Genomic DNA, 17,719 nt, shown 5'->3' with positions numbered 1-17,719 from the left:
CCTCTGTTTAAGAGACTCAATATATTGTCTATCCACAACATTAATATATTTATGCACCTTCATCTACAAATACACATACCTCCCAAACAGCCTCCCTAGGGTTGGGAGGTATCCAGATTACATGGTATTACCGGTATTGCACACAAGGGTTGCTATTTTTTTTTCAAATGTAAAAAACAAAAAACAAACATAACTTACCAGAATGCTAACAAAATGCTAACAAGTACTAAGGAATTCTCATAGCGGAAGCTAGGTAAATGCTAACGAGCACATGCATTTAAGACAGACAACCCAGCTCATAAAGTTATGCAAGTATCTCAAAACGCAGTTTTCAGCACACACACAAAACAAATATTATGATGGGATTGTCTCTGCTGCTGTTACTAAGAAGCTTGATCTTGCAAGTTAGCAAAACCCGGCTGGAGAGAATTTATTAGGCACATCTTAGATAGTTCACTTAATAGTTATAAGATATATAGTTGGCAAACATTAGTAGTGGATTTCATACAAGTGTAACTTGATCACCTCATTTAAGTTGCGCTGCAAGAGTGACTCACCTCACAAAGCTCCCATTTTGCACTTTGTGCTTCTTTGTAAACAAACACCCGTGACTGGCTCAAACCGCTGTTTTGGGAAACTAGTCCCAGTAAGCTTCATAATAAAAAAGTTATATAATGAAAATATATCCAATGGGCAAAATAATGAACGTGATCTGCTTTATCTATTACTTAGCGCACAAGTTGACTGAAGGTATTTAATATATTGACAGCATCACTAATATTCAAAGCCCAGAATGTTAACACGTACTAAGGAATCGTCATAGAAAATGCTAACAAAATGCTAATGAGCGCATTGCGAACATTTTGTACAGTTTCTGACCTAAACTATACAAGTAAATAGCTAGCTAGCTACTAATTTAGCAAACCAAATCCACAACTGCAGAGCATTTAGCATATTTTTGCCACTTAATAGCTATAAGATATCTAGCTGGCAAACATTTAGTTTTCCATACTGTAATTAGTTCACCTGGCACATGCTGCATGACAGTGAGTGACTCACAAGGCTCTGGTCTCTGGTCGCTGTGTGCTTGACACGTGACTGGGAACTACTGTAAAGTACATATTCATTTGACAGATGAAAAGAAGAAAGCAACCTATTGCACAAGTTGACTGCAGGTATTTACTTAAAAAGTAGCTAAAATATTAACCTTTTTTTTTTTAAACATCCAAGAAAAAGTTAACGGTATTGACAGTATTGAAAAACCATCCTGTCGCATTTTCCAAATACCCCAGTATAATGTATTCCCGCAATAGCCAAAATCTACCTAAACCTTTCAATGGATTCTTCCAGGTTAATTCCCAAACCCATGCATACAACACAAGACACAACGATAACCTTCACTCTCCCCACTGCAACACCTCACATAGTCAATTATCTGGCTGATACAGATGTTCCATACTCTAGAATTCCTATCTTCACATTGTCAAAACATCATAATCCCTCAATAACTTAAAGCATAGACTAGAGGTCAGCCTGAAGAACCAAACTACCCAGTAGTTTCCTCCATGTAGCCTAACTTTCATACACACACACACATACACATATATTTAAAAATGTATTTTCTTGTATACTGTCACGCCCTGGCCATAGAGAGGCTTTTATTCTCTATTTTGGGTAGGCCAGGGTGTGACTAGGGTGGACATTCTAGTTTCTTTATGTCTATGTTTTCTGTTACTATGTTTTGGCCAGTTATGGTTCTCAATCACGGACAGCTGTCTATCGTTGTCTCTGATTGGGAATCATACTTAGGCAGCCTTTTTTCCTTTGTAGTTTGTAGGTAGTTGTCTTTGTTAGTGGCACGATAGCCCTAGTAAGCCTCACTGTTCTTTGTTTCTTGTTGTGTTGGTGACATTTACATAAATAAAGGAAAATGTACGCTTACCACCCTGCACCTTGGTCCAGGTCATTTCCACGATGACGTCTGTGACATATACTTAATATATCATGTACATTTATAATTAGTATGCTCTGTTGAACTGATTGAACAAACCTTTTTTGTACTTATATTGTACAGATGAAGTCGGAAGTTTACATACACCTTAGCAAAATACATTTAAACTCAGTTTTTCACAATCCCTGACATTTAATCCTAGTAAAAATTCCCTGTCTTAGTTCAGTTAGGATCACCACTTTGTTTTAGGAATGTGAAATGTCAGAATAATAGTTGAGGGAATGATTTAAACTTTTATTTCTTTCATCACATTCCCAGTGGGTCAGAAGTTTACATACACTCAATTAGTATTTGGTAGCATTGCCTTTAAATTGTTTAATTTGGGTCAAACGTTTCGGGTAGCCTTTCACAAGCTTCCCACAATAAGTTGGGTGAATTTTGGCCCAGTCCTCCTGACAGAGCTGGTGTAACTGAGTCAGGTTTGTAGGTCTCCTTGCTCGCACATGCTTTTTCAGTTCTGCCCACACATTTTCTTTGGGATTGAGGTCAGGACTTTGTGATGGCCACTCCAATACCTTGACTTTGTTGTCCTTAAGCCATTTTGCCACAACTTTGGAAGTATGCTTTTGGTCATTGTCCATTTGGAAGACCCATTTGCGACCAAGCTTTAACTTCCTGACCGATGTCTTGAGATGTTGCTTCAATATATCCACATAATTTTCCTACTTCATGATGCCATCTATTTTGTGAAGTGCACCAGTCCCTCCTGCAGCAATGCACCCCCACAACATGATGCTGCCACCCCCGTGCTTCACGGTTGAGGTGGTGTTCTTTGGCCTGCAAGCCTCCCCATTTTTCCTCCAAACATAACGATGGTCATTATGGCCAAACAGTTCTATTTTTGTTTCATCAGGCCAGTGGACATTTCTCCAAAAAGTACGATCTTTGTCCCCATGTGCAGATGCAAACCGTAGTCTGGCTTTTTATGGTGGTTTTGGAGCAGTGGCTTCTTCCTTGCTGAGCGGCCTTTCAAGATATGTCGATATAGGACTCGTTTTACTGTGGATATAGATACTTTTTCACCTGTTTCCTCCAGCATCTTCACAAGGTCATTTGCTGTTGTTCTGGGATTGATTTGCACTTTTTGCACCATAGTGAGTTCATCTCTAGGAAACAGAACGTGTCTCTTTCCTGAGCGGTATGACGGCTGCGTGGTCCCATGGTGTTTATACTTGCGTACTATTGTTTGTACATCTGGACGTGGTACCTTCAGGCGTTTGGAAATTGCTCCCAAGGATGAACCAGACTTGTGGAGGTCTACAATTTTTTTCAGAGGTCTTGGCTGATTTCTTTTGATTTTCCCATGATGTCAAGCAAAGAGGCTCTGAGTTTGAAGCTAGGCCTTGAAATACATCCACAGGTACACCTCTAATTGACTCAAATTATATCAATTAGCCTATCAGAAGCTTCTAAAGCCATGACATCATTTCGGGAAGTTTCCAAGCTGTTTAAAGGCACAGTCAACTTAGTGTATGTAACATTCAGACCCACTGGAATTGTGACACAGTGAATTATAAGTGAAATAATCTGTCTGTAAACAAATGTTGGAAAAATTACTTGTACTATGCACAAAGTAGATGTCCTAACCGACTTGCCAAAACTATAGATTGTTAACAAGACAATTGTGGAGTGGTTGAAAAACAAGTTTTAATGACTCCAACCTAAGTGTATGTAAACTTCTGACTTCAACTGTATATTGTTTTTATATTTATATTATATTTGTTTTGATCTGTTTTTTACCTGTACTGTTTTGTCTGTCACTTGTTGACTTTGGTGCGAATAAATAAAACCTTATGCTTTACTTTAATTGTTAGGGTGAAGAAATTAGGCGTTAATTTCTGTAGTAAGCTTTTTCTTCCATCAACACCCACTCCCGGAACAGTCTAAAGCCTAGTCTAACTCAGTCTATATTCTAAAGCCTGGTGTAACCCAGTCGCCTGATCTAACTCAGAGGGCATCTCCAGTTATAGTCTAACTGAGAGCTCCAGCTGAGACTCAGGCCTTGACCTGTGGGATTGCCCCAATGATGCAGCCATGGCTAAACACATTTATCATAGCATATCATTGTAGCTACCAGCATGCACTGCACTGCCACTGAAGAAAAAAGGGTGTCAAAAAAAATCAGTGTCCCCCCTGAGCTTTAACACAGAGCCCTGATACAGGGGAGAGGAGAAGTAGAGAAGTCAAGATGCTATCTGCTGCCCTAGCCACTTTTCATATACAAATGTCCCTGTGTCAAGCCCTCGTTCTCGAAGCCTAATCTACACAATCCGTGTGTGTCACAGATGCAAAGCTGCAACAGACAACCTATTGTAACTCTACATCTCCAGGAGCTTTATGTTGTCTGCCTGCCTGCCTACCAGCCCGCCAGCCTGCCCGCCCGCCTGCCTACGTAGAGCGCCGTACAGAGACTGACTGGAAATAAATGATTGGGGATTTGGAAGGAACTCGTCAGAGGAGAGGACCTATGTGTGTGTGTATGTGTGTGTGCCGCTGTGTTCAGCCCCACAGTGTATTGGCCCTCATGCTTGAGGCACTATGAATGAACTGTCACAATGACTGAACTATGCTAATGGGGTTCTTTCTAAAACAGGACAAAATAGCAGCTATATGTAAGCTGTATGTTAAGTGGTACAGCCTATAAGATAAGGATTGAACAGTAAGTCACATAATGGTATGATGACATATAGAGTAGGGATGGTGTTATGGTCCGATGAATGTGGCAAAATAAGACATTGAACAGCCATCAGAATTGCTCTTAACTTGAGAGACATTGTCTTTCTGAAGCTTATTTGGTGGAATCAACAAAATACTATGTTCACAACAAGATGTTGAGGGGATTTTTCAATTAAAAGAAATGTCTATATGTAAAAAAAAAATATAGAAATACATATACAGTACCAGTCAAAAGTTTGGACACATCTACTCATTCAAGGGTTTTTCTTTATTTGTACTATTTTCTACATTGTAAAATAACTGTGAAGACATAAAAACTATGAAATAATACACATGAAATCATGTAGTAACCAAAAAAGTGTTAAACAAATCCAAATATATTTTATATTTGAGATTCTTCAAAGTAGCCACCATTTGCCTTGATGACAGCTTTGCACATTCTTGGCATTCTCTCAATGTTTTTCCAACAGTCTTGAAGGAGTTCCCACATATGCTGAGCACATGTTGGCTGCTTTTCCTTCACTCTGCGGTCCAACTCCTCCCAAACCATCTCAATTGGGTTGAGGTGCAACTGAGGCCTGGACTTCCTGACGGGCTGCCCCCAGGTGGTGAGGGTGGAAACAACATCTCCACCCCGCTGATCCTCAACACTGGGGCCCCACAAGGGTGCGTTCTCAGCCCTCTCCTATACTCCCTGTTCACCCATGACTGCATGGCCATGCACGCCTCCAACTCAATCATCAAGTTTGCAGACGACACTACAGTGATAGGCTTGATTACGAACAACAACGAGACGGTCTACAGGGAGGAGGTGAGGGCCCTCGGAGTGTGGTGTCAGGAAAATAACCTCACACTCAACGCCAACCTCAGGAGGCTGAAGAATTTTGGCTTGTCACTGAAAACACTCACAAACTTTTACAGATGCGCAATCGAGAGCATCCTGTCGGGCTGTATCACCGCCTGGTACTGCATCTGCTCCGCCCACAACCGTAAGGCTCTCCAGAGGGTAGTGAGGTCTGCACAACGCATCACCAGGGGCAAACTTCCTGCCCTCTTGGACACCTACTATACTACATGTCACAGGAAGGCCAAAAAGATCATCAAGGACAACAACCACCCGAGCCACTGCCTGTTCACACCGCTATCATCCAGAAGGCGAGGTCAGTACAGATGCATGAAAGCTGAGATTGAGACTGAAAAACAGCTTCTATCTCAAGGCCATCAGACTGTTAAACAGCCATCACTAACATTGAGTGGCTGCTGCCAACATACTGACTCAAATCTCTAGCCACTTTAATAATTAAACATTGGAATGAGTAAATGTATCACAAGTCACTTTAAACAATGCCACTTTATATAATGTTTACATACCCTACATTACTCATCTCATATGTATATACTGTACTCTATACCATCTACTGCATCTTGCCTATGCCGCACGGCCATCGCTCATCTATATACCTATGTGTACATATTATTATTCATTCCTTTACACTTGTGTGTATAAGGTAGCTGTTGTGAAATTGTTAGATTACATGTTAGACATTACTGCACGGTCGGAACTAGAAGCACAAGCATTTCACTACACTCGCATTAACATCTGCTAACCATGTGTATATGACCAATAAAATTTGATTTGATTACTTCCAAAGTTGTGGCAAAATGGCTTAAGGACAACAAAGTCAAGGTATTGGAATGGCCATCACAAAGACCTGACCTCAATCCCATAGAAAATGTGTGGGCAGAACTGAAAACGCGTGCGCGAGCAAGGAGGCCTACAAACCTGACTCAGTTACCAGCTCTGTCAGGTGGTATGGGCCAAAAATCATCCAAATTATTGTGGGAAGCTTATGTAAAGGCTGCCCGAAATGTTTGACCCAAGTTAAACAATTTAAAGGCAATGCTCTAAATACTTATTGAGTGTATGTAAACTTCTGACCCACTGGGAATGTAATGAAATAAATAAAAGCTGAAATAAATAATTCTCTCTACTATTATTCTGACATTTCACATTCTTAAAATAAAGTGGTGATCCTAACTGACCTAAGAAGGGAATTTTTACTAGAATTAAATGTCAGGAATTGTGAAAAGCTGAGTTTAAATAAAGTTGGCGAAGGTGTATGTAAACCTCCGACTTCAACTCTGTGTTATTTCATAGTTTTGATGTCTTCACTTACTATTCTACAATGTAGAAAATATTAAAAATAAAGACAACCCCTTGAATGAGTAGGTGTGTACAAACTTTCGACTGGTACTGTATATATGCCATTTAGCAGAAACTTTTATCCAAAGCGACTTACAGTCAAGCATGCACATATATTACATATGGGTGGTGCCAGGAATTGAAGCCACTACTCTGCTGGTACAAGTACCATGCTCTACCATGCTCTGAGCTACAATGGACTATGACACAGAGGTTTATGTTGCTGCTCATACCAACTTCAGTGCAGACACTATGGAATACCATGTGCTCTGAGTTAATAATCAGAACAAAATGTTATCTGGGATGTCAACATATGTGATCAAAACAATATCAACGTCTCCTCTCAAATGAGCAACTGCTTTTGTTTAACTTCTTTGGGACTTCTTTCCATGTATTGAGTAGCTTGGATGAGTCAGGTGCCCAGAGTAAACTGCCTGCTACTCAGGCCCAGTTGCTAATATATGCATATTATTAGTATATTTGGGTAGAAAACACTCTGAAGTTTCGAAAACTGTTTGAATGATGTCTGTGAGTATAGAAAAACTCATATGGCAGGCAAAAACCTGAGAAAAAATCCACCAGAAAGTGGGAAATCTGAGGTTTGTAGTTTTTCAAGTTATTGCCTATCGAATATACAGTGTCTATGGGGTCATATTGCATTTCCTATCTAGTGGACATAAATGATGGACTTTATCAAACATATCAAACATTTATTGTGGGAGTGCATTCTGATAAAGATCACCAGAGGTAAGTGAATATTTATAATGCTATTTCTGACTTCTGTTGACTCCACAACATGGCCGGTATCTGTATGGCTTGTTTTGTTGTCTGACCGCTGTACTCAGATTATTTCATGGTGTGCTTTTTCTGTAAAGCTTTTTTGAAATCTGACACAGGGGTTGCATTAAGGAGAAGTTTATCTAAAGTTCCATGCATAACAGATGTATTTTCATCACCATTTATGATGAGTATTTCTGTAAATTGATGTGGCTCTCTGCAAAATCACTGGATGTTTTTGAAGCAAAACGTTACTGAATGTAACGCGCCAATGTAAACTGAGATTTTTGGATATAAATATGAACTTTATCGAACAAAACATACATGTATTGTGTACCATGAAGTTCTATGAGTGTCATCTGATGAAGATCATCAAAGGTTAGTGATTAATTTTATCTCTTTCTGCTTTTTGTTACTCCTCTCTATGGCTGGAAAAATGGCTGTGTTTTTCTGTGACTAGGTACTGACCTAACATAATAATTTGATGTGCTTTCGTCGTAAAGCCTTTTTGAAATCGGACACTGTGGCTGGATTTACAACAAGTTTATTTTTAAAATGGTGTAAAATACTTGTATGTTTGAGGAATTTTTCATTATGAGATTTCTGTCTTTTTGAATTTGGTGCCCTGCAATTTCACTGGCTGTTGGCGAGGTGGGACGCTACCGTTCCACATATCCCAGAGACGTTAACAGAGATGAGGATATAAATGAATAAATATTTGTGAGACAATTAAACAAATGAGAGAAGAATAATGAAGGAAAACAGGCACATGACAGAGCTGCTACTCACTGGCTGTGGGGTGGGTTTGGGCTCCGTGGATTTGACGTGGAGATGCGTCATCATGGCTTGCAGACGCTCTTTGTCTTTCGCTAGCTGTAACGAGAAGGAAAAAAATGAAATCCTTTACGAACAAAAATCGAATTCTCTGTAGTACAATCCAAAACATGATGTTCTTTCTCCCTGTTTGTCAAATATCCAGTAGGAAGTAGTTGTATAATATGCTAGGCTGATGTGACGATAAACCTTTGTGCATTTTGATACTTTAGTCATCATGCACAAGTCTACCGTGCCATGTCTCTTCTTCAAGGTCAAACTACAAATGTTTTGTCTTAATTTGATCACTCTGTTGTCGCAGAGAATTTTCCATTATGAAAAATGTATCAACGCCTACAAAAATGTTGATTAATTAGAATCCATATAATAGTTCACATTTCCTGTTGCTGCAGGATTATATACCTGCAGTGAGAATCTGTTCAAATTACCATAGAATATCTGTATACCTTGTGTCCCATTGCAAATAACAAACTCTGGATCTGCCTGCATGTCCTAAACTGTTCTCTCTGTTTTACAGTAGTTGCCAGGTCAGAGTATTAGAGATATGCTGTGTTAGGAGATATGCTGTCTTTGAGTCGCTCTCAATGACACACAACCAGAGTGGAAATAATGAGTATGACGGTAGTGTGGTGCAATGCTGAAGGAACTGAACTTGTAACCTCATCGTTCAAGGTTACAATTCTGTTAATCATGAAACTTTGTACCTTAAGTCTACTGTATACAGCACATATGCTAGACATAAACATGCCATTGATTCAAAAGCCTGCTTAGCAACAAAATAAATGACAAAAATAAGTTTGTTAATGGCATGGTTTGTTATGTCTACCTTTCAGTTGTAATAAAACATATGCAAACCTTCCACAGAGACATCTGACTCCAGCCTAGAAGGGACGGTTTTATAGTGACCAGTTATAGTGAACAGTTAGTTCAAATCCACCTCTCCACAGACCTTTACCAACACACACTAATGGGCCAACATTGTCCCATCCATTTTTCCATAAGTGCATACTTAATGTACATTATACTTAATGTACATACTGATTGCATATTTCCAGGGTCCGTCTTAGGGAAGAAGTGCCTATCAGGCCACTCATACTGATGACTACATTAATATCTCTGATCGCCGTTATTTGTGCGAAATTTTGCATCTTCCTATTCCAATAAACCCAGTCGACAGCCCATCGTTGGCTGCTGCCTGAGCATTTCAATAAGTGTTTTATTGTTGGTGCCAAACAGTTAAAAGTAATAAATATCTATAAAACCCAGTAAAATTCAAAATGTAATTATCTTCTCTACTTAGCCCCGGGGCCCTTCATATATCTTTGCCTGGCTGTCATGCATACATAACACATTTTTAATGACTGGTTACTCACAAATGTACAAAATCATTTCATTCTTCCACCCCCCTCCATGTGTGACCCATGGTTCATTTCTGCGAGACAAGGAGGGGGCAGTAGACAGAGGAAGTGTCAGGAAAGGAGCCACAAATATTTTGGGCGAAAACAAAACTGGAAACAATACCTGCAGTTCCAGCTGCTGTACAACCTGCATTTGCACCCGGCACTGGGCTGTGCTCCTGTCGTCCAGGGCGTGCTCATTGTTGAGATGCCTGAGAGAAAAGAGAAAACAACGATTCTCAGCTCTGTGTGTCTTCACATGGTTTAACTGCAGCCTTTTATACACTTTGACACAAATCCTATCGTGCTTTACGTGATTACGTGATCTAGTAATTCCTCTGTACGGGTACTGTGGAAATAACGTAGGAATGTCTGGTGTACACACGCACATATAATAATGGGTAAAGACTGTGCAGATCTAGAAGTATAAAACTACCCAAATATTACCAGGATTTGTATAACAATATATGCATAACCTGAAAAGGAATAATCCTTTAAGCAAAGAAGAATGGAATCCATATTTCATGAGGTGGCCATATCTGCTCAAACTTCACTTCATAGATAAGAAAAATGACTTAAGAATTTCAGGTTGGTTTCATTTAGTAAATTATGCAGTGCTTCAGGGTGCACCCTTTCTCTTTAAAGATGGCACCATCCTTCTCTGGTCGGCACATTCTCCTTATTTTGGTGTATTTTTCGGTTAATTATGTCATCAAGATTTAGAGATCTCAAATGAAGCCAGAAGGAATGGCAAAGGACAACAAGAAGAAGATAGATGGAATCTGTCAAAAACTTGCATTATGAATATCATTTTGCATGATTATTTTATTCTGCAAAGATGTTCTCTTTTTCTGCACGTTTATAACTAATCTAAATAAGTAGCTTGCCCAGCAGCAGACAGGGTTTTTTTCCGTGATTTATATAAAATGGTAGAGATAAGGTTCACAAGTGAAGGAAATATGATTGGAGGATTTTTATCAGCCTCTGCATGAATTACTGTTTGAAAATGCTTATGCAGGGGCATTTCATTAATCATTTAATCATAATCCGAGCAGGATGTTTGAACTGATTTCACAAATACCCTTTCATTTCACTACTTCATTATGCTCGCTAATGGATCCAATATATTATATATATCATAAATTATATCACATCTTCGGTGACCATATAGGTCACTGTCACTAGGCATGCCTCTACGCGCTCACAGTAGCGCCGGTGGAGGAAGGAATGGTGTGCGACGTGCCTGTCTTCTCAAATGCACTTTTTCTGTCATTTACTGCAAATCAAATGTAGCCAGACCTGACCGGCTGCAGAAGCAGTGACAGGCCGGACTGATATGATGGCTCAATAAATCTAAAGGCCTCCCTGGCAGTTGTTGTGGGCTGATTGCTTAACATACAGACAACACGTTTGTGCATTAAAAAACACACAGACACACACAAAACAGAGACATGTGAAGGAGGAGAAAATGGATGGCATTCTGCTTGGATGTGAAGGTTTCGCTTCTAGTGGGCTATTTTCAACCTTGGGGAATTAAAATCTTTATGGAAAAATATACTGCTTTTCAGATGGCCGTGTTTTATATATATATATATATATATATATATATATATATATATATATATATATATATATATATATATATATATATATATATATATATATATATATACATATATATATATATATATATGAATTACTGTAATTACTGAATTACTGTATATACATATATACACTCAGTATTTCAATTGTATTATTTTGACAAAAAGACAGAAATGAGAAAAGGCATATCTAAGGAAAGTGTAGACGATAACTGCTGAAATCATAGCTGCTGAAATCAATTCTGTCCAATTTCAGCTTTACATTTATCTTAATTAAATAAAAGGCCATTTAATTAAGTAGGTTGGGAATTGAAACTGGTAAACATTTCAGAACGTCTAACTAAAATTTGAAAGAAAAAAAGGAGTAAGTAAAGACATTTCAACTTCAATTTAAACGGCATAGACCACATCTTCAATAAAGGGTTCCCTACGTGATGAGCTTTAGAATTTCTCTGTTCACAGAAACCATGCACCTTGCTTCTTTTCATCCTTTGTTACATTACCTTTTTTTTATTCTAATGACATGGAGAGCCACAGTGCATAATTAATAGGAAATGAAATATTCAAATGGCTCCTAATGCAGCCATGCGAAGAGCATCTGGATACAGGGAGCTAGCTGGGGATACAGGGAGCTAGTTGAGGATACAGGGAGCTAGTTGGGGATACATGGAGCTAGTTGGGGACACAGGGAGCTAGCTGGGGATACAGGGAGCTAGTTGAAGATACAGGGAGCTAGTTGAGGATACAAGGAGCTAGTTGGGGATACAGGGAGCTAGTTGGGGATACAGGGAGCTAGCTGGGGATACAGGGAGCTAGTTGAAGATACAGGGAGCTAGTTGAGGATACAGGGAGCTAGTTGAGGATACAGGGAGCTAGTTGGGGATACAGGGAGCTAGCTGGGGATACAGGGAGCTAGCTGGGGATACAGGGAGCTAGCTGAGGAAACAGGGAATTGCCATCGAGAGAGACTATGAATGTTGGCATGTGTCACTTTCTATACTTTAAATTAAACAGATTTTAAAAGCTTTCTGGCAGGATGACAGACCCTAATGTAAATTGACACAATAAAACAAGTTAAATAGATATTCCTTAAAGTCAGCTTTTTACATATCATTTAGGCAGCTTTCCTTTTTTATTGGTTTTAATTAGATATACTGGACCCGCTACTTTGGACCAGCCCGATGCCACATTTTTATGTATTTATTTTATTTTATTTCACCTTTATTTAACCAGGTAGGCAAGTTGAGAACAAGTTCTCATTTACAATTGCGACCTGGCCAAGATAAAGCAAAGCAGTTCGACAGATACAACGACACAAAGTTACACATGGAGTAAAACAAACATACAGTCAATAATACAGTATAAACAAGTCTATATACAATGTGAGCAAATGAGGTGAGGAGGGAGGTAAAGGCAAAAAAGGCCATGGTGGCAAAGTAAATACAATATAGCAAGTAAAACACTGGAATGGTAGTTTTGCAATGGAAGAATGTGCAAAGTAGAAATAAAAATAATGGGGTGCAAAGGAGCAAAATAAATAAATAAATTAAATACAGTTGGGAAAGAGGTAGTTGTTTGGGCTAAATTATAGGTGGGCTATGTACAGGTGCAGTAATCTGTGAGCTGCTCTGACAGTTGGTGCTTAAAGCTAGTGAGGGAGATAAGTGTTTCCAGTTTCAGAGATTTTTGTATGTCCTTATAGTTGACCATTGTGTAAATTAGAATGTCTATTTTCATAGTTTTTTATAAAAACTATTGGCACATCAGTTAAAACCTAATTTTTTAAATATGAAATATTCAATATTTTTCTATGATTTTTAAGAAACTATTTTTAGGACACGTGTTGAGAAATATGAAAAATAACATTTTCTACAAAATAAGTAATATCCACCAAATAGCCTATTATTTCTTAAGCAATTGTCAGAGAGTGTTGCGGTATGAGTCAGTTAGTTTTATGAGTGCCAGAGAGAGGCAGAGGGTGCAGCACTAGAGGGCAGTGCAGTGTTTCACTAGCTGTGACCTTTGAATGGTCACTGAAGAGGGGTTCTTGACCCTCACCAATATCTGCTGTGACTCGACCCCACCCCACACAGCACTGGATTGAAAACAGGAATAGGATTTGACTCTTTTTATTTATCAATATAGTGCATGTAGGTATGTTGTCTTTAAAATGCATAATAAATACACACACTTCAGTCCCGTGTTAGTTGTTACTGCTGGCATGCCGAGCTGAAATCTGGTTGACGTTAGAGTCCTTCTCACCTTTCCGACTCTCAAATACTCAGTGTTCTGCTGTCTCTTATACACACTGTCTCTACTGTCTCCTCCGGTTCACTTCCACCATATCTATCCACCCCAATAATCTTTTATTAAGGTGTTATTAGCATATGCCTGATTTATTGTTTGTTTGTATTTGTGATTCTCTTGGAGACGTGGAGTAAACATCCGTCTCTGGGTTTCATGTGGAAGTGGTTAAGGGTTTGAGACTTAACACCTTGGTGAGCGGCTCATTCTCTTGCCCGCTGTTAAACAAAGGCAGCTTTGTGGTGAATCTTCCAATGTTTTCTTAACATGTTCCAAGCAGTTTGGGCAGGCAACTAAAGTAAACAAGATGTTGCCATGATAACCACAGTTGTAAAAACATAGCAGAGTGACTTAGATACTACTTTTCTAAGGTAGCGTTACATGGTGCACAGATTGTAATTACTCTCCCTTCTATAAACAAAGGGTGAGGCAATGTCAGAATACAATGCATAGTGATTGATTGAAGGGGACACTCACGAAACTGAAATGTTGAGGGAGAAAAAAGAGATCTGTTTTTCTAATTGGTAATGAACAACTTGGTGAAATGTGTTATAAACAAAGTTTTTAAAAAACGACTCAAACTTTCTGTGATTTCTCTCTGTAAACTGAAATCCAAGGTAGCTCACATTATTATCATCAAAAATGATTTCAAACGTGTTTTGTGGTGCTGCAAACATTTTAGGGCACTTTTTAAAACCACCTTCTCTCGAAGTGGCTGGTTGCATATGATGAAATGAGAAGTTAAACACAGAGTAGGAACAGCAGAACTGTAAGTGACCGTAAAGCTTCCACCGATCTCCTGTGTGTTTGTGAGGGACCTCTGTGTGCTGTGACTGCTAGGCCCAGGATAATGGGATTGTGTCATATCTTGTTTAAAGTGCTACTAATCCGGGGAAACAGACACCCATTGATCTGCTGCCACAGCACAGATGTTTTCATCGTCTGTCTCTGTAGCCATGGTGGTGTTATGTGTTGGATTACCCATAGAACACTGCACACAAGGTTACTGAGTAAACCAGGGTTAGGCCTGTACAGGGGATGATACAGTACAACGAAGGCCCAGTTCAAAGTGGATATGAATTAGGAGAAGAAGCCAAAACCCTGAGACTGGTTCAGTTTGAGAGAGTCCAGTGGGCATGGTATTGCTTGAGTTTTTTGATGAGTAGAACTATTGAATCTGACTGAGTACAAGACGTGAAAATAAGTTACTTCTGGTACTGTTATTAAGGGATGAAATAGAGATACAGCTAGTTAGGCAGTTGAGAGACAAAAAGAGATTCAGAGCAAGAGAAAGACAGCAGGAGAGAAGAAGAGAACAGCAAACAGAACGAGAGAGAAAGAAAGCAAGGGAAAGACAGAAAGAGCTAAGTGAGGAAAGACAAAGCACAAATCCCTGTCCAGTGACAAGGACAAACATGCAGAGCTCCCTGAGTGTTGGCTGCCACATATAAACATTCTCCCGTTGTTTGTTTGGGAAAAATGGCCAGAATCACCATGGGGACTGCACTTATCACAGGAATTAGAGGCCCCTGCAGGGCCCAGTGGAGACCACACCCCATCACTACCATAGAGGAACAACAACACACCTAGCATCTCCACACACACACACACACACACACACACACACACACACACACACACACACACACACACACACACACACACACACACACACACACACACACACAATAACCCGTTACACCTGTAGTGTCACTAAGCCCCAGGGGAAACATCGCCTTAATCGGCCCAAGAAGAGGGCCAAGCAGAGGGGGAACATAGACAAGATACTGGAATGTCTGACGGACAAAGAAAACAGAACAGTGAGATATGCAGCATAAAAGCTATGAAACTTACTTCAGGAATGACTGGAAGTCCTCAAACACCGCCTCGCATCCAGGCCACTTGCAAACCCCGTGCCCATAAAGCGGGTGACTGTGGTGAGAGTGTTGGTAGTCGTCTAGCGTGGATCTGTAAGAGACAGACAAAGAGATAAACACAAACATTAATTCCTACTTATTAACAGTGTCAGTGCGAACAATGTTTCATTGGCATGTTACAGAAGTACACCACTTAAAATTGAGGATGTTGATGAGTTTGGTGAGAATTCCCCTTGTGTTGTCTCAACACAAAAGCCTTCCTTTGAGTTGACCTTTGAACTGCGGGCAGTGTGAAATCAGTGTAGCTTTGTGATCTCTGCTTCCTCTCTGGCTGGAGGGGGTGGTCCTTGTAGGGGCAGTCCTTGTGAGAGGGACTAAAAGCAATCAATATGTCATTATTTACTGTCAGTGATCCGAGTAGCTGCCCACTTTGATCCAGGCAGCCAGGGGTTCCCTAAGACCTTACTGCTGAACCCTTTCCCAGAACCCACCTGGAGGAACAGACAACAGGAAGCCCCCAAATCCATCTGCCAGCCTCCCGTCAAGTACAAGCAGTAAACACCAAACACTCCCGTCTGCTAGCAATTTATTTACCGGTCAACGGACGGACGAACCGACGTCAGCAGGGGCCAAACGTGCACGTCGGAGGAGCGGCTTCACAACATCAGCTGTAAATACCAGGACCGTCCAGATAAACAAACTATACAACAACTTACATATAGCGTTGCAAGTCGAAACAGTAGGATGCAGAGGCATGTGCATGTAGAGAACGAGACAGTCTACCATATGGAGACAGGCACTGTACAAGCCACACAAGTCTCAGCTACAAGAGCCTGGGGGACTGTCCTGTATCACTACCACCTGTGTTTCTAGTGGCCCTGTAGTCTAGCACACCACTGCAGCTTACATACTGGCCCGTTCTGCAGGAGGCTGAGAAGGGAGAGGGCAAGGGAAGATTCATTAGACCCAAATCCTCACAGATTCATATGGAGATGCTCTGTGTGTATTTTGCTCTCCTTAGGATGACTGTTAAAAATCCCTCGCAAAATTGAACCATTCCTAACGCATCCATCTGCAATGCATTAAAAATAAAGTAGCAAAGCTTTACCTCAAGAGGGTCGTCACAGGTTTTCTTGTGTTATAATTACTTGCTTAAGAGTTCACATTGTTCATAACATGTGATAATTGCATTGCAATTAGGGAGCAGTGAAGCATTCATGAATGTGTTTAACATTCAAAAAATCTGAAATATAAAAAATATATATGAATTATGCATATGCATTAAGACCTCTGTTTTGATACAGCTAATACATAGATGGTAGAATAAATATTATAATGACTTTTTAACAAGAAAATGTGTGGACTGGTGAATGTTGCGCTGATTTTATAGTTAAAGGGATGCTTTTTAAAATGATTTCCGAGTAGCCCTGTCGGTTAATTGTGTATTAATAAGATATTGAATTGTGGAGTGTGTGCTGGGAGTCAGTGAGCACAGAACTCTGAAGGAGCTTGTGGCAGGAAGACACTGTAAACAGCAGATGACTAAACAGTGGTAAATGACAGAATTTACACCAAATCAGCTACATTAGTGTAATAGGAGAAGTGCCTGGGATTCTGGGGGGGGGGTTCTCCCTATTGTGACCTCATTCTCATTCAGCACTAGGAGAGAAAAAACATCTCCTCTCCTCAGCTCTCTCTCTCTCTCAGATCCTGTGGTGGAGTTAAATGTGACTCGCACCCTGGGCAGGTCTGTCAGGATGCTATTATTGTCAGGCTGCCTGGGGGAAGATAACTCTAATGATCTTGTAACAGCAATGAGGGAAACCATGCCATCTGCATCCTGTATAGAATAGGAACAAAAAGCTTCTCTACCTAGACAGAACATGGCCAAATCTTCCAGGTGTTGTTTATCCGTACACACCAACAACACATAGGCCTACCATAATGCCGGCAAAAAGACAACCACAGCACACAATCTGTCTGTTTTTCAGGACGGTGACTTATATCATTAACAAGGCATGATCCTAGGGACTATAAAG

At 40.0% G+C, this 17,719-nt stretch overlaps 1 protein-coding gene across 9 annotated transcripts in view; it reads right to left on the bottom strand.

Moving 5' to 3' along the window:
* Positions 1 to 17,719, bottom strand: part of LOC118389636 (forkhead box protein P1-B) — a 245,979-nt gene that overhangs the window by 16,640 nt on the left and 211,620 nt on the right. For all 9 annotated transcript variants that reach the window (XM_052526631.1, XM_052526635.1, XM_052526629.1 and 6 more), the window contains 3 exons: positions 15,658 to 15,771; positions 10,023 to 10,110; positions 8,457 to 8,540 (listed from right to left, as the gene is read on the bottom strand). In XM_052526631.1, coding sequence (XP_052382591.1) covers positions 8,457 to 8,540; positions 10,023 to 10,110; positions 15,658 to 15,771 — 286 coding nt within the window. The remainder of the gene's footprint in view (positions 1 to 8,456; positions 8,541 to 10,022; positions 10,111 to 15,657; positions 15,772 to 17,719) is intronic.

Source organism: Oncorhynchus keta, chromosome 10 (assembly GCF_023373465.1).
Source record: "Oncorhynchus keta strain PuntledgeMale-10-30-2019 chromosome 10, Oket_V2, whole genome shotgun sequence".
Taxonomy (NCBI): Eukaryota; Metazoa; Chordata; class Actinopteri; order Salmoniformes; family Salmonidae; genus Oncorhynchus; species Oncorhynchus keta.
Note: the sequence above shows the minus strand (reverse complement) of the source record. Positions and strands in the feature narration are given on the sequence as shown.